Below are 17,957 nucleotides of genomic sequence, written 5' to 3' on the forward strand. Positions count from 1 at the left end.
ATGCTCCTCCACAGTGTGCCTAGAGAGGCATGGCCTTGCCTAATTAAGCACACCCCACAGAGCTGAGACTCTTGGCCTCCACCTCTCAGGCTCCAGCCATCACCCACCAGAAAGAGCCTGAACATGGCCCTTGCTGAAATGCTTTTCCCAGAGGCTGAGCAGGGAATCCACAGCCGTTCCCCTCCTGCACAAGCCCTGTCTGGCCTGGCCCTCGCTGTCCCCCGACTGCACTCCTGCCCCAGGGCCTTTGCATCTGCTGGACTCTGCCTGGAGCATTGAGACCTCAGGCCCTCCACGTGAGCCCTCCTCCCCTTCACATCTTGGTGCAGATGGCGCCTCCTGGCCCGGGCGAGATCACACCACACCCGCCTGTCTGCTCTCTCTCCACTGCCCTCCCCACGTGCTTGGTGGCCACAGGTGTTTCCTGGCCACCTCCCTCACCCTAGAATGAACGCAGGGTGGTCTCGTTCATGGCTGTCCCCAGGTACTGGCGCACGGTAGGCATTCAATCAGTGCTCTAGACTGACTAAACTCTGCCCACTGTAGCATAGGCTGGGGCCATGTTGCTGGCCCCACCCGGTGGGGCGAGGTAACCACCCCTCTAGGCTCACCTCCCTGGAGGGCCCCCAAGTCCTTGTCCCTCCAAAGGTGGGCCCCAGACATCCCCCTCTTCAAGGCCCAGAACCTAGGGTTTCACCATTACACGGTGCTTGGCAGGAAGCGCAAGGTGTTTTCACTTAAACATGACAGCAGCACTGCAGTGGCTCGAATAACGTCCTCCCAAAATCCATGGCCCCTGGAACCTCAAAATAAGACCTTCTTTGGACCTAGAGTCATTGCAGACGGAATTAAGCTAACAGGAGGCCATCCTGGATTAGGATGATTGGAGTCCTTGTAACACGACAAGAGAACACAGAGACAGACGAGGAAATGGCCACGTGAGGCAGAGGCAGAGGCAGAGATTGGAGCGACGCAGCCACAGACGAGGAATGCCTGTAGCCGCCAGAAGCTGGAGGAGACAGAAAAGCGTCCTCCCCTCAAGCCTTCCGAGGGGGCGCAGTCCTGCGGACGCCCTGACTTCAGATCACAGGAATGCACTGATGTGGCTTGAAGCTACCCAGTTTGTGGCACGTTGTGATGGCAGCCCCAGGAAACCAATCCAGGCACAGAAGGCACACTGCCTCGGCCTCCCCTCCTCCTCTAGACACCTGCGCCCACTTGAGTTCACCAGTCCCGCCTGCTCTGGGGCCCTGGGACACCTCCATGGTACCATGAAGGGCTGAGGCCTGGTGCCTCGACTTCTAGTCCTGGCTGAGTAAACAAGGGCCCATCCCTCAAACTCGCAGCCTCAGCTTCTCCATCTGAGAAATAGGCACAATTCCCCATACTTCGGCCGTCTCTAGCAGAAGCTCCTGGAGAAGGTGGGAGAAAGAACATGGCCTAACAATCCCAAATAAATGTATAGAGAGCTGGCTCTGGCCCAGCCCTGGCCCTCCCCTTGCTGTAGTCCCCCCAGCTCCCCACCCCACCTCCCTCCCATGCCCCCACCTCACCTGTTCATTCCCCTCCCACCTGGATCAAGGAAAGTAAGGCTGGCCCGGCACAGGCACACACCAGGGGGCGTCCTCTGCCAGCTGGAGAAGAAGGAGGAATGGGAGGGGAGGGCAGGGGCCCCAGGGGCACCAGGTGTGGACTCGAATCTTCCCACAGCAGCCCAGCCCTGCTGCAGCCCAGCTTGGACGTCCCCACTGCTGCCCAAACCCACAGAGACCACTGAAGTTCCACGCTGGAAGTCTGAGGGCCATGTGGCTCTTCCCTGCTCATCCTCATCCTCACCCCGAGTCACGGCCACACCTGGTCAAGGGTGAGCACACGGCCCGACACCCCCTCATTTCACAGGACCCTGTGTGCTCCTGCTCCACCATGGGCCTCTGCTTCTCCATCGGAGAAGGGGCTCCCACGCCCTGGACAAGGAGGCCGCAACTCTCTCCTCACCGTTCATTCCCGGGCTGGAACTCAGACAGCAGGGAGGGCCTCCGCCGCTGGGGCTGGATGATGGAGCCAGGCGACAGGTGGGAGGCATAGTCGCGGGAGTGGTGCTGGTACTCCAGGAGCCCGACGTCCTGCAGGAGGGGACAGAGGAGCGGTGAGCGCAGGCGGGCACGGGCACGCTGGGGCACGGCAGGCAAGGCCGTGGACTCCCTGCTTAGGCTCGCTCCTGCCCTAGGCAGATAAGCCCAAGTCCTGCAGGGAACTTCAGGGACCATCTGGCCAGAGGCTACCCTGGGGCCGAACGCCAAGGAGAAGAAGGAACACAGACAGCTGAACGGCCCTGGGCTGCGTCCTTCCCACACAGCCTCCCACAGTCCCACGATCACGCCCACCTTCCAGGTGAGACCGCCAAGTCTGGGAGGGCTGATGGGGCTGTCTGAGGCCAGAGGCTAGTACAGGCCTGGAACCATCCTAACCACGGCGTCTGTCTGCCAGCCACGCTGGCGCTGACTGCGGGAAGACAGAATAGAGGACGCTGTCTTCACTTTTCTACCCTCCCACCCCATCCTACCCCTGACAGGCAATGGGTCCCTCCGGCCTGAGGAGCTGCAGCTTGGAAATGCGGGCCTGGGAAGACAGGACTGAAGGTGCATACGGGGCAGCATTATTTGTAAAAACAGAAACGCATTTGCAGCAACAACTGGGAAAAGGCCCAACCTAGATGCCCAGCTCTTGGCAGGGTGGGTAAGTGATGCCCACGTGAGGGAACGAGGCTCGGGCCTCACTCGCCAGGAGAAGGATGGATGGTGGCAAGTGATGGCGACAAACAGCCGATGGCCAGCGAGGCCCAAAGACGAGGTTTCAGAACGAAGCGCCCCCTGACCCCAAGCCTGCCCTGTAAAAGAGAAACTCCCGCAGGTAAGGGCTCGTATCACAGCCAGAAAGGTAAGCCTTAGGCAAACCCTCCTCCTTTAATAACACGCTGCTGTCTATTTGACAAAGACTCTCCTTGCCCATACCTGAGTCAAGCTCCTCTAACCCATCCTCTCTACACTGGGCCTCGACCTTGGCCTTGGCCTTGCGGGGCTCTGCCCAGCTGCAGGAATCCTGGTCAGTCAGTCAAGAGGAACCCCCCACCCTCCAGCGCTCCTCTTAGTAATTTTCCATCCACTGACCCCTCCCTCCGCCCTGCGGCTAGGCTATGAGGCCCCAGCTGTCTTGGCCGTATTTGGAGCTCAGCCCGGTCTCTCCCTTATTGTGACAGTCTGGACACTGACAGCACAATTGTCCTGTAGAGTCTTCCTGCTTAACAAGTATACAAATACTTTTTTCTTTAACACATTATCCATTATCATAGGGGAGAAAACTCAAAATCAACAAATTAAATGTATACCGAGTGCCAAGTACACCCAGATTTGAGAAACATTAAACTGTGTTAAAAAAAAAAAAAAAGACAGTAACAAGTCTCTCAAACTAAACAAGGCAGGCTTCACTTATGCACCAAACTTATGCACCAATAGATTAGTTCTGTCTGCCTGGAACACTCAGTTATGCTGTTTGCGGGAATCAGTTAGTGATGTCTGACACAGGTGAGGCTTCAGAGAGAGGGATTGCAGGTGACTTCATTTCTTCTTGGCACCTTTCTTTAATTTTCCTGATTTTCCATAAAAATCTAGTCATTCTTTTGTTGTCTGGCTTTTTCAACAAGGCAAAGAGAATCAGACACAATGCCAGGTAGATGCATTGATAACGTATCTGTTGCAGACCCAACAAAATCAGCATGTAAGAGCCCGGGAGCCCAGAGGCCAGGAAGGATGAGCAAGTGCAATCCACGGAGACCCTGGCAGCCTCAGAAGCTGGAAAAGTTGGGGAAAGGACCTCCCTGGACAGTCCAATGTAGATACTAAAAGCTGCAAGGCCTCCAACAGAAGGTATGTCTTTGGCCCTGTTATTGGAACCCTCTGGGCCTCCGTTTCTCCTCTTTGAAATGGGTGCCCAGCCCAGATTAAAGGAGGCCGGCACCTCCCACACTCATCTTCTTCACCTCTCTGAGGGATTCCCCCAAGGCTGAGAGCAGCCTCCAGAAGGCAGAAAAGGCACGAGCCTCCTCCTACATCCCGCAGTGTCTAGCACAAGACTCCAGGTGCTCTCAGTGGGAGGAGATGGCAGAAGACGGGGCTGGAGGGAGGAAGTGGAGGAGGCCACTGAGCTGACGATGACGCAGCTCAGGCCAAGACCTTGCCACACACACAGAGGTGTGAGAAGAAAGCAGCAGGCCTCGCAGTCTGCCAGGAGGATCCTCTCCGCCCAGCTCTCCCGTACCAAGGCCAAGTGGGCAGAGAGGCAGGGCAGATGGTCCAGTCCCTCGGAAGAGGGCCTTGGCCAGATAGTGCTCATAGCAGCCAACCATGGTGGAGGAGGCCCAAAGCGGGGGCTGGGGAGGCTTCTGCATGAACCCTTGGCCTTAGTTTCCCAATTTAGGACATCCTCCCAGGAGCATCTTGGGGGCCGTTTCTGCCCAAAATCTGTGGGCATTTTGTTACTGGACCCTAAACCCTGGGAGACACTCGCTCTACACTGGGCCCCACCACGAGGCTTGAAGCTGGTCACCAGGGTTGAGCCCAGGGACTCCCCCGACAAGAGTGCCTGGAGGCTCTAGGGGAAGGCAAGAATCGGGGAGGCCCCACCAGAGAAACTGACCCAAGGTGGGGCCCAAGGGGTCCCATGAGCTGGAATATGCCCAGGCTGGAAACCACCTCACCATGTCTCCGAGCAGGAGAGCTCCCCACGTGACAACATTAATCATAAAAAACAACAATGATACCCCACAGTAATAAATTGCCTGTGCGCACCTGCAGCTAAATGCTTGAAATATATTAATTTCATCCCTACAGCAGCCCTGTGAGGTGGATATTACAAGAAGCCCAACACAAAGAACAGAAAACAGAGGCACAGAGAGGGTAAGTGGCTTGTCCACGCCACACAGCAAGAAGGGGGTACGTTCTGAGATGCAAGGCAAAGGCTGAGCTGGCTTTCTGAGGAGGGACAAGAGGGGACAGTCCCCAGGGTTTTAACCTGTCCCAGTAGGACAGCAGCAAATCTGACTTGGAGAGAGGGAGACTGACCCAGTTGCTCAGAAAGGGAGGCAGGAAAACCCGTTCAGGTGATGCCCCCTGGCCTCGGAGGGCTTCTCCCTGACCATGGCACCTCTGAAGCTTGAAATCAGGGCCCCCAATAAATTATACCCTTAAAACTCCTGGGGAAGGTGAGAGGCCACCAGAAAAAGCTGTTCACCCAGGAAGGAATCCCAGCTGGTGCCTTCTTGGCTGGGTCCCAAGGGTGGGGAGGAGTGGCTGGGGGCAAAGAGGAGAAAGGGGCTAGATTCGCAGGAAATGTTTGAGCATGGGCTGGGAGAAGTTCCTTTGCGGGAAAGGAGTGTCCCTCTCTGGCCCCTGGATAGGGCTCCTTACTCCAGAAGATGTCAAGGGAATGCCTGGGACTGCACACTGAAAGCAAAGGAAGAATTCAGCCCGTTCCTAGACCGTGGATTCATGGGAAAGCAAAGGAAGAATTCAGCCCGTTCCTAGACCCTGGCTGCATTCATGGGTCTCTCCCAGAATGATGAGACAAAAGAGCTCCCAACTCAGGACCTTTGCACATGCTGTTCCTGCTACCTGGAACATTTCTCAGCCAGATTCCCACATGCCTGGCCCTCTCCCATCCTCCAGGTTCAGCTCCAAAAGCAGCTTCTCAGTGAGGCTCCTCCCCAACCCTCTACTTAAATCTGGGCTTCCCCAACCTCAGCCCTTCCCCTCGTCTCCTTCCCAACTTGCCATTCCCCACAAGGTCAGCTCCCTGAGACAGGGATGCTTACCTGTTCTGTTCACTGCTGCACTGCAAGGGCCTGGAAGAGGATGGGCCCAAGACACCTGAGAAGTATTTGCCGGATGGGTGGGTGGATGGATGGACGGACGGATGGATGGATGGATGGATGGATGGATGGATCTCCCAGCATGGGAGCTCCCAATGAATGAATGAATGAATCTTCCCCAGCATGGGAGCTCCCACCAGCCTCTCTTTTGAGGGCCAGATCATCCCTCCACAGCCTCTTAAAAGCCATCACCAAGCAGCAGGAACTGAGCTGCAAGAGGGGCCATAAAGCTAATGGAGGACCCCCAGGGCACTCAGGACACTGCAAAGCCTCCCGCAGTCTAGCCTCTCCCAGTGATCCCCACGTACCCACCTGTCCCAGCCTGGCCCAGGCAGTCTCCAGGGTCTGGGAGCCTTGGCCCAGGACAGTACTACTCCACCAAAGGTCTGTAACATTGCCGACCGCAACAAGGTGGGCACAGAACATGACAGCATGCAGACCCTGGGGTTGGTGCAACCCTGGCATCCAAGGGCACAACCAACTCTGACCCTGCCGGACGGGGCCTGCATCTGTGCAATGGGACCCCGTATCGATTTGTGACAAACTGGAAATGAAACAGACCGGTCCTTCCTATAGGGAGTCTGATAAGCACTAATCTAGGCCAAGAGTCAGCACACTAGGGCGCAAGGCCAAGGCAGGCCTGGCCAGCGGTGTCCAGTGTCACAGGCGCAGGCCACGCCCACTCCCTTACGCCCTGGCTGAGCTGCTTTCACACCGTACTGGCCGAGAAGGGCAGCTGCATGGCCTGCAAAGCCTGAAATATTTACAGAGAAGATATGCTCACCCCTGCCCTAGGGGCAAAGCCCAGAGTGTACCCTTGGGGCAAGACAGAAAAGGCTACTAAAGGCGATGTTGTGAGAATCGTCATCATTACCTTATTGATTATATCAAACATCTGCTTACCCTGTCCAGACCCTGTGCGAAGGGCTCTGCACCTATCAACTAACTGGATCCTCACAATCTTAAAACTATCCTTGCTCAACTGATGGGGAAACTGAGGCACGGGACAGTAAGGCCACTTGCCCCCGGTTTCACAGCTAGGACATCACTAGGGCAGGACGTGGCTCCAGAACCAGTGCTATGAACCAGTCTTCAATACTGCGGCATAGAGAGGTTAAGTAACTTGCCCAAGGCCACACAGCAGAAAAGGGTCACGCTGGCATTCAGACTCTGGGTCCCTGCTTTTAACTGCATTCGTTTAGCCCAAGGTCTGGAGGAGCTCAGGAGCATTCGGGGTCCCAGAGGACTTGAAGAAGAAGGCAGAATGGAATTGGGCCACAGAAAGCCTGAAAGGAGGCCGGGAGAGGAGGATGCGTTGATCTCCAGGAAAACAAAAGCTGCAAGTGTTTTGTTACTGGACCCTCAACTCTGGAGACCCTCGCTTCCCGAGGACCCTCAGGGAGAGACACAGGGTCCTGCTAACTGTCACGGAGAGAAGTTGGAGCCCCGAGGATGGAGAGAATGGGGCACGGAGGGATGTGGCAGATGGGAAGCGGGAGGGCAGGGATGATGCATATAGAAGCCTGGGGCATGGCTGAGGCTGAGGCTGAGTCAGGGAACCTGGAAGCTTTCCATGGTCTCAGGGTCCAGGCCTCTGTCTGCAAGCACCCCCTAAGTGAAGCCTCCCATTTGCGCTGGGAATCACTCACCAGCAGCCCGCAGATGACGCCAGGGCAGAGCACGGGCAGAGGCAGCGGCTTACACGGCCCGCACCATTCCACCGCCGGCTCGGCATCCAGGGTCCTGTGGTTCCCCAGGGGGAAGAGGCCCTGCTTGGGTCTCCTGCCACCCCTCCAGGAGGGAAGAGATGACTACCCTGCGCTTGCTGCACACGGACATTGCCACCGATGCGCAGACCCACCAGGACACCGGTACTGCAGGTGGGGAAACTGAGGCCGTTCCACATGGCTGTGAGCGGGCCAATGCCACTCAGCAAGCTGGGCACGGAGAGGGATTCGAAGCCACACTGAGGTCTCACAGGCTGCAGGGAAGACCTGCCATCAAAGCAGCCCCGTGCCCAAAGCGCCAGGAAGAGGATTCTCCAGACAGGAGGGGCCGTCCCAGAAGGCAGGCCTGTCGGGAGTACGTGTGGGGGTGACCTGAATCTGGGAGGGTCACTGAGGCATCTCGTGGATCCCAGCACAATGGCCTCAGCTACTGTACAAGGAACCAGGACAGCCAGGTTCCCGCCACCGACCGTCCCCTGACCCGGGGGATCTGTCTTTCTGTGGCTTGATGAGGAGCTCAGGAAGAGGGTGGTACCTTTTGAACTGGTCTCGCCCGTTAAAAGGACAGGAAGGGTTTGGGGGCTGAGGGGCTGCCAGGGAGGAGCCTCCAGATCACAGCCCCCAGCTCACCTCCAACCCGCAGCAAGAAAGTGGCTCCACGGTGCAATATGCCCAGGGTAGCAGGGCCCTTCTGAGAGTGCCCAGAACCCTTCCTCTGCCCTTCAAGAGACAAGCAGGGTTCCCTGGATGGGCAGCCCTACCATGAGGCAGGAGGGTCCGATGTGGGGCGGCTGCCCCAGGGAGGAGCACACACAGGTGGGCCCTGCTGCCCCCACACAAGGACAGGAATGTTCTCACCTGTGGCTGCCAGGCTGGGCCCCGCTCACTCCCTGGCCTCAGCCTCTTGCCTGGAGGGGTGGTGAGCGCTTGGCCCTGTCCACCCATATCCTGCGTCACTGACAGCCCAGCAGGAGAAGAATGGGAGGTGTCTAGGGTCAGCCAGTGACCCCGAGGGCCCAGTTGGGGCAAAGAGCAGGCGAGGTGGGAGGGCAGAGGCTACAGCAGCCTGAGGACTCCCCAAGGCTAGGCGCGGGGTGGGGGCGGTGGAGAAGAGTGGGAACCTCCACAGGACAGGACAAGAAACCAGAAGCCAGTGGCCCTGCCAGCGCCCCTCCCCTCGGGGCAGGCAGGTTCCCCTCTGGGCAGCAGCAGGAACAGCAAAGACCAAGGAATGGCAGCGGCAAACGGACAGAGCGGGCTGGCCCTGAGCCAGGCACCATCTTAAGAACATTCAACATATCCCCTTTACCCCTCGTGAGAATCTAGGAGACGGGTACTCTCAGTACCCCTGCTTTATGGGTGACAAAACTGAGGCTCAGGGGTTACGCAACTCGTCCAGTTTCCTACCCTGTGAAATGTTTTCCCATTGACAAAACACAGAGCATGATAGTCGTCCCACTCTGGGGTGATCAGGGGAAAGCACACAACCACATACACTCGGAGCTTTGAACAACATTTGACCCATAGTAGGTGCTCAGCTAACAAGAGCTCTTCTTTCTGTTGGTGGTGGTGACAGATAAAGACAATGATGACAAAATATGACATCGTTTCCTACCGAGAGTCTATTCCTTAGCCCTGGGCACACAGTAGGTGCTCAATAAATAAAGGCATGGGGGAGTGGGGGGACACAGAGGCTTGGAGCCCCGATGCTGTGGCAGCCTCCCCACTTAGGGCAATTGCACCTGAGGCCTGTGATTGAACCTCTTGGGCCTCGGTCTCCTCATCTGCAAAGCGGGATGACAGCACGAGCTGCTCTTTCATGGGGCCACTGGGGAGAATGCAATGACTCTACCCAGGGAAATGCCATCCTAAGAGGGATCCACAATGCACCCACTGACGACAGCTGGCTCTCCAAAGCGTCCCAGGGGCCCAAACCTACAGGAGGCCATGTGTCAGGGACTCCCCCAGGCAGGGCCAGCGAGCTCATATGCAAAACCTTCTCGCTTACCGATGGAAAAGTCCTCCCACAGCTTCCTTTCTGGTTCTCACAAGAGGGGACCACAGCAGACAGGCAGGACAGACACAGGCACACACACGCACACATGTACCCCCACGGTGGCCGGCAGAGTCAGCTTCCACTCCAGCTGTGACCTCCAGGCCTCACATCCATCACTCAGCAGCCAGGAGGTCACAAGGGGGAGGTCCACAACTCTGAAAGCCGCTTGGCAAACACCCAGAGACATGGTATGTAGCGGGTACCTCGTAAATGCCAACCAAGGCCCATTGTCCTAGCCACACCACGCAGTGAGACAAGAGGCAGGAAATGGGGCCCCCGCTGGGAGGTGGGGCGGGGTGGGGTGCGGCTTAGGAGACCCAACTAGGGCACACACGTGGGCAGGCACCGAGGCCCACCTGCTCCCAGGACAGGCCATCTGCCCCAGCCACGGGGCGGGCTCCCCGAAGACACAGCCAGCACCCTGGACCCTCGTGTCAGGGAGGCAGAAACGCAACCTGTGTGGGGCCTCCTCATCTCAGAGCCTCGAGCCTCACCAAGGCGAATACACACAGGATGGGAGGACAGCAAGGAAGGGGAGCTGTGACCTATTAGGCCCCCTTGCCCCCCAGAAGTCACCCCAATCCTACCCAATCCTACCCAATCCTGCAGCAGCGGGGGAGCAGAGGTAAGGCTGGGCTGCAGGACAGTGAACACAGCAGGAGCTCCACATTCACGTGCCAATCCCACTGCCAGTCAAGAGAGGGCAGAGACCCAGCTCAGCCTGGCCCCAGCCTCCATCTTCCCAGCTTTAAAATGGGAGCAAAGAGATTTTACCAGATGTTCTAGAAAAGGCTTCAGACACCAGGAGTCTCTGTGGAGGCCTCCCCTCTGCCCTGGGAGGCTCAGAGCCGTGCAAGCCTGGCTCCCAGGAGAAAAGAAGGGGTGAAGACTCAGTGGAATGGAAAAAGGGTCTCAAAGGTAGCCCCAGGCACACACACGTGCACCCCTTACCGTGTGCGTCCGGGCGATCTGCACTGGGTAGGAAAGGCTGTGGGGCGGGTAGCGGGCTTCAGTGGCCCTCCACGTCTGTGCCACAGGCTGTGTGGATCCCGACATGGTGGTGGGGGTCGGGGTGGCTCCCAGGCCCCAATAAGCTTTCTCTTAATTGCCACCAAGGATTAAAAGCCAGTCCTCGTCATCAGCTCACGGGCCACCCCGTCACTGCCACCTGCGAGAAAACAAGAAAAGAAAAACAAGATCAGCCACGGGACAGGCGGCTCCTCCGCACGTGCATTCCTGAGTCACTCCTGTGGTCCCATGAGGACACGCAGGCACCCAAGGGCCTGCCTGGATCCTCCTTCATCCACTGCCACACTCACCTGCTCTCCGGCAGCACCAGGAGACAGGCATGGCATTCAAGATCCCTCCGACCCATGCAAGCCACACAAGGGACCAGAAGCCTCGTCCCCACCCAGGCCCTCACCACCACTCAGATGGCTCCCAGCCCCGCTCAGCCCACCCAACCTCACTCCATGGCCCCCCAGGTTTCTGAGTCACGGGGCAGAGTTCCCAGAAAGCACCTGTCCCAGGAGGGGCAGCCAGCAGGGACAGCACACACCGCTGAACACGGCAGCAGGGGCCAGGGCCAGCTCGGGCGGGCCACGGGCCACAGCATGATCCGGGCAAGGCTGTGACCCTGTGCAGGAGGCTGATACCATGACATGGGGCAAGACTGATATGAGGTTAGCCAGACGCAAGCTGGGAGGTGGGATTAGGACACAGAAGGCTACACCAGGAAGAGCCAAGGGCAGAATGACAGTCAGTCCGGCCCTGCAGCCTAGGGACAGGTACCCCAAACGGCTCCTGGGGCAGATACTGGCGCCTTCCATGGGAGAGGATCTACTCATGGCCATGCCAGAGGAGTAACACGAAGCAGGCTGGCAGCTTCACAGATGGAAAAACAGCCCCACAGAGAAGACACGGCCCAGCCAGGGAGCCACGGCGGCCCCTACTCCAAAGCTGCCTTTGCCAGGAAAGCCCAAGCACCCCCGCCCCCAACAAGGCTTCTCCCCTTCCTCTGCCAGCCACAGCTCCATGCCACCTGCTGGGCTTACAACAGGGTCCCATCCCAGACCGAGGCCCCCTCCACACTCTCCCTGAACCAGCCCCTCAGAAAAGGTGTGTCCATTGGGTCCTGCCTCATGCAAATCCCTCTCCAGCACTCCCACAACTGCACACCCCCTGCCCCAGAGCTGAGGGAAATGCACCCTGGCACAGGGACCCAGCGCCTGGATGTGGGCCTCGACGGCGGAGGACTGAGGCTGCATTATACAAGGCTAGGGGTCAGGAGGGGAAACAGTATATCCAGCCCTGCAATTTCATCAGAACACCCCCTCCCCCGACCTGAAGAGGGTGACCGTCCTCCAAGCAGGCATGCCCTGGAGGCCTAATGAGGAGGGGCACTGGGAGGAAGGTTAAGGTTGGGGGCCCTGACTGCCTCCCAGGCCCCACCCCATCTCTCATTAGTGTAGACTTGACCCTTCCCCCCTCCCCAGGCTCCAGGGATGGTCATGTGACCCGGTCCTGGCCAATCAGAGTCCTACACGCTCCTGGGCCAGCGACTGGCTCAGGGATGAGCCTATGACCCAATAGGAGTCAATGAGAATCTGCCTTGAGACTTTTGATGCTGGAATCAGGAGAAAGGTGCTCTCTGCTGGGGATCCAAGCTGGGAATGAAAGCCTGGAGCTCTGGGGGCCACCATGCAGCAGGAGCCTGCCTGAGACCCACACCCACGGGCAGGAAGGCAGGGCGAAAGGGCAGGTTGTGTCCGACGGTGGCCGGCGGCAGGTCGAAGCCTGCTCACTTCATTAGGGGAGCCAGGCCGCTCCTTCTGTGCGTTTTGTCTTTGGCAGCCCAAGCTGGGTTTCTGTCACGTGCCACCAAGAGTTTGGGCTCACACAGGGAAAGAAGGAGTCGCAGAGGAGGCAACCCTTCGACTGGCTGCTGTTCATCCTTCAAACACAGAAAAGCCAAGGAATTCCAGAGCCAAGACTGACACATCTACCACCACCTCAGTCCTGCCTGCGTGGGCTCTCCCAGCCCCGAGACAAGATGTATGGCGCAATTCCCGTGAACATGGGAACACGTCCCGCTCCACCATCGCTAAGCTGCGTGGCCTTGGGTAAGTCACTTGCCCTCTCTGAACCTCCAAACACGCAGTGTTCCCTAAACATCAGATATTCATGTGCCACTTTTGTGTAGGGACTTTGGTATAGAGATTACCCAGGCCACAGCCATCTAGCCCCAGGCCTGTCACTTTCATTTAGTTAGGCATAATTTAAAGAGAAGCGTATTATCAGCATGGATATATGAAAACCAGTACTATGTGGAATAAACAGGAAGGCATCGGAATCACAAATGCACTACTGAAGACGCCTGTGCATATTCCGACTGCCTAAGTCCTCCTGCGAGGACCCCAGGAAAGGCCAGGTGGTGGAGAGGAGGCACCTAGCAGCGCCCAGAACACAGTAAGTGCTCAGCAAACCAGAACTCCCAGTACTACTGTCACCAGGACTGTCAATGGTACAGCTGCAGCCCAGTCACCAGTGACGCTATGATGGGGAGGCAAGGCACAGCTAGCCCTGCCCAGCCCCAAGAGCAATGAGACATCCTTTCTGCAGCCGGAAACAAGAGTCTGGCCCTGGGAGAGAGGACAGCTGTGGCCACCGAGACCCAGCCCTGTTCTAAAATTCTTCTTGCTAGAGCTCGGCTCAAAGTCTGCAGACCCTGGTCATCTCATGCAGCAAAGTAAATTCTATTCCCTTCTCTCTAGGTGTTAAACAGCTCCCGGTCTCTCGGAGGAGATGAGGCCATCACTCCTGCAGGGTGCTGTTCCCGAGGTCTGCCCCTCTTCCAAGGGCACCACGGGCAACTTCCAAATTGCTATTGGATTTTGAGTTGCACAAGGTGGCCGAGAGGTCTCATTTACTACAGCTTTTCTTTCCTCCTTTGCCCAGTGAGATGCTGCCTGGGGGTGACAGGCCCCTGACACACACCACGGTGCACACAGGCACCAGAGACCAGGGAGGGTGACACCTTCCGAAAGCACCCCGCAGCTGGCTGGCTTTCCAGTGCCTGGGATTTACATAGTGCCTGCCCCGGAGCATGGGGTTGGAACCTCGGCCCCTCACCTACCAAGGGGTTCCCCCACCAGCCCCCCGCCCAGCGTCCTCACATGCCAGTGGGGCTGAACAGGGAACGACTCCAGTAACCTCGTGCCACCCTCACTCACCACGAGCTTAGGAAACCCAGTTTCCAACCCCTCCCGACCTGAGCCATGTTTCCTGCCAACTTAAAAAAAAAACAAATGTTAGGGAAACGGTTTGGCAGCTCCTCAAAAATTTAAACATAGAATAACCATATGACCCACCAATTCCATTCCCAGGCATCCACCCAAAATAACTGGAAACAGGGACTCAAACAAAACATGGTATGCACGTTCATGGCAACAGAATTCACAGTAGCCAAAAGGCAGACCCAGCAAAAATTCCAGTCCATCCGTACGATGGAGTATTACTCAGCCATAAAGAGGAACGAAGGACGACTGAGGGCTACACCATGCATAACCAGAAAATGTTATGCTGAACCAAAGGGGCCAGACACAAAAGGCCATGTATTGCATCACTCCATGTATATGAAATGTCCAGAACAGCCACATCCACTGAGGCAGAAAGGAGACTGGTAGCTACCAGGAGGGCAGGGTGAGGCAGGAATGGGGCCTGTTAACGGGTACAGGATTTTATAGGGCAGTGATGCAAAAGTTTTGAAACTTGATAGAGGAGGCAGGTGCACAGCACTGCAAATAGGGAAAAAAATAAGCTTTGACTTTTCATCAGCAGGTTTGGAAGTGAATGCCAAAAAAAATGATGACATCGTTTCCTCAAAGATGGGAGCAGGAGAGGATGAGGGAGCCTCTCCAGGGTCTCCAGGATCTGGTCCTGGCCAAAGGAGGTTCTGAGGATGGATCCGGGCTGAAGTGGGAATTCAGACACAAATGCCCCACGTCACCGCTGGGTCTGGCTGTGGTGGGGTCAGAAAGGGTGGGCGGCATTCATTTATTTACAGACACTCTGGGTTCTCTGCTGAGCCCCGGGCTAGCTCTGGGGACTTCACGTGAACCCGGCAGGGTCCAGGCCCTGGAGGGTCTCAGGCCAGGGACTCTGCCCAGCCCTGGGGAGAGCCGGGGGATATGAGGAAGAAGAACTTGCAGAGGGTGAAGGAGAGGGGACGGAGAGCACTCCAGCAGGAGGTGCCACTGAGCAAGAGCAGGGAGGTGAGCGCCAGCAGTGGGGGGTGAGCACAGGCGCAGGGTGGGGGGTGAGCGCAGGCCCAGGGATGAGCCAGGGCCTGGGGGTGAGCACAGGTGCCATTTATGTTGGAGAAATTCATTGAGTGAATATGGGGGGAGGTGGGGACAGAGTCACTCAGGGCCCCATGGGCCCAGGTAAGGATGGATTTTGTTCTCAGGGTAGTGGGGAGCCACAGAAGGTGGTTGAGGGGGAGAGTAAAGGGTCAGAGTGTTTTACGAGCAGGCACTGCGGGGAGCAAGAGTGGATCAGGGAGACCTGGGGAGGCTCCAGCAAATGTCCAAGAGAGGGGACACTGGGGGATCAGGGCAACGGCGACAGAGAAGGGGAAATGGGCAGGTGAGTGAAAAGTCAGGAGGGAGGCTGACTCCGTAGGCTGCGAATACAGCTTGCTGCAGGAGTCCTGCTCCATAGGCCCACTGCGAGGACCCTGTGCCTGTGGCATACCGAGAGGTACCTGGGGACAGCAGGTGTTCAGCCATGCAGAGTCAGCAGGATCAGACCTCCGAGGAGAACAAGACGGTGCCTGGGTGAGGTTAAGGGGCTTGCAGATCTCAGGGGGCCGGGATACCCAACGGGGACACCAAGGGCCCAAGCACGCCTCTGCACATCCAAGCCACCAAGCACAGCCCCAGGGCCCCTGCTGGCCCCTGAACCAGCTGGAGGAGGGCTGCAGATCCCACACAGGCAGGCGGAGGGGCTCCCCATGCACAGCTGCAGGGGTCTGTCCCTGGGCCACGCCTGCCAGGAGGTAGCACACACAGAAGTGCCCCCTGCCCCCAGTGCAGTCTGCCGGGCAGCACCAGGAGCCAAGTGGGCCACAGTCCCTGTTCCCTGCTGCTGCGGGCTTTGGTAAGGTTTCCAAATCGACAGCAGAAAGCTTGGGCCGTGAGCTCTGAATGGCCATCCGCCTTGCTTCCTGCTGGACCCAGAGCCCCTTCTAGTGCCTGGCACACAGTAGGGTGCACACTGAGTGACTCTGCCCAGCGGAGGTGCATGCCAGCAACACAGTGATGCCAGAAACCACCACACCTGCGTCCTCTTCCCACCTGGCCAGGCAGGGGCACCTTTCCGGGAGGCCCTGGAAGCTTCCATGGGGCCTCCCGCCCCTGCATTCCTCTCCAGCTCCAGCAGGATGAGGCCACACCAAGACACATTCCATAGATTTTCCGTGTCTTGGGCGGCCTGGTTCAGACCTGGGGAGGGTGGAATTACAGCCTCAGGGTGAGGGGGCAGGCGGGGGCTGGTGGAGGTGTGGGAGCTACGGGATGTGCCCTGAGCGCTCAGCCGCGGGCTGTGGGGAGGATGAAAGGCACGCGGGGCTCTCTGCGCCACACGTGCCTCACATTTTCTGGGAACTAATGGGCGCTGACATTGGAAGAACCTGTGGCAGGTGGGGGAGCCTCAGGATTAAAAACCAGCATACCAGGCAGAGAACGCCCACGGCACATGCACACACGCGCGCGCACGCGCGCACACGCTCGACAGAACCCTCTGATACTCCGAGAAGCCCAACGCACAAAGCCCTCCTGGGGTGGGCGGAACCGCAGCAGGAACACAGGCCCTGCCTCCACTGTCCCACCCTGGCCCGGCAAAGACAGGCAGGCCCCGGGAGCCCTGCAGCTCGGCCAGGTCGGGCTCCCTCACCGCTCAGCAGGTATTTGCTCCACTCACTGCGGAATAAGCCCCTGTTGTGTGACAGCCACGGAGAGGCACGGCACCTGGCACACACCAGGCGTATTAGCTCCCTGGGCTGCACCGCCACAGGCTGCGTGGCTTCAAACAACAGAAATGGATTCTCTCACTGTTCTGGAGGCCTCAAGTGCAAATCCAGGTGTCACCAGGGCCCCACAGGGCCTCTGGAAGCTCTGGGGGAGGTCCTTCCTGCTTCCTTGCTCCTCCAGCTCTCGTGGCCCCCGGCAACCCCCGGTGCTCCCTGGCCTGTAGATGCATCATGCCGATCTCTGCCTCTGTCTCCACGCAGCCTTTCTGCCGCATCTCCTGTCTCTGGGTCTCCCCTTTTTCAAGGTCACCAGTCATATTGGAGCTGGGGCCCTCTGTTATCCGGTTGTGACCTCATCGTAACTAATGAGATCTGCAAAGACCCTTTCCAAACAAGGCCGTGCTCCCAGGTTCCAGGAGGACTATCCGTTAAGGGGGAACAGTACCTACTCCAGGAGGTGCTCCAGAAATACTTGTTTTGTTCACTGCTGTATCCCCAGAGCCCAGCACACAGTAGGCATCTAATAAATATTTACTAAACAAAACCACTGCAGCCAGCCCGGCCGGAGGAGAAGCCGGCCCGGGGGAACTCTGGGACAGCAGTTCTGGGATGTGCACATGAGACGCTGCCGAGCGCCAGCTCCACTGGTCGGGTCGGGCTGTTGACACCTTGCGTGTTTACTTTCTGTCATGCAGTAAACATTAGGGAACCGGCCAAGTATCTGATGGCCACCTTCAGCAGGACTCCTGGCGCAGAATGGATGCTCAGGAATCCAGCTCTGGAGCGAGTCCTGAGATGTGGAAAGCTGGTGGGACGTGGCAAGGGGGCACCTCGCCCAGCCCGGTCCAGAGAGGACGCCACAGCCAACGCAGAAGGGGACAAAGAGAGAGCTCCTGCTGCCCGGCCTGGTGGCTCGCTCTGTCCACCACTATTTATTAAGCACCTACTGTGTGAAAGGTGCTGGGGATCCCAAATCCCCCACCTTGTGAAGCTGCCATTCCAGCAGGCAAGACGGGAGTAAGAGGATGGCAGAAGGTGTTAGCACTATGGAGAAAAACAGAACTAGGAGGAGGCGGGCAGGGAATGGGGGTCCATTTTGAAAGTGGGCAGTCAGGGGTGCGTCACCAGAGATGCCTTTTATGTAAAGGGGGAGAGGAGGGAGTCCACACAGCAGGCACAGCAGGTGCAAAGGCCCGGAGGCAGGACCAAGCCTGCTGTGTG

The 17,957-nt window shown here is 57.8% G+C and overlaps 1 protein-coding gene across 25 annotated transcripts in view; it reads right to left on the reverse strand.

The window, feature by feature from the left end:
* The window catches only part of NCOR2 (nuclear receptor corepressor 2), a 240,904-nt gene that overhangs the window by 158,621 nt on the left and 64,326 nt on the right, over positions 1–17,957 (reverse strand). For all 25 annotated transcript variants that reach the window (XM_026457393.1, XM_026457404.1, XM_026457401.1 and 22 more), the window contains 2 exons: positions 10,658–10,874; positions 1,996–2,123 (listed from right to left, as the gene is read on the reverse strand). In XM_026457393.1, the coding sequence (XP_026313178.1) occupies positions 1,996–2,123; positions 10,658–10,762 (233 nt within the window). In that variant the 5' untranslated portion in view covers positions 10,763–10,874. The remainder of the gene's footprint in view (positions 1–1,995; positions 2,124–10,657; positions 10,875–17,957) is intronic.

Source organism: Piliocolobus tephrosceles, chromosome 10, assembly GCF_002776525.5.
Source record: "Piliocolobus tephrosceles isolate RC106 chromosome 10, ASM277652v3, whole genome shotgun sequence".
Classification (NCBI taxonomy): Eukaryota; Metazoa; Chordata; class Mammalia; order Primates; family Cercopithecidae; genus Piliocolobus; species Piliocolobus tephrosceles.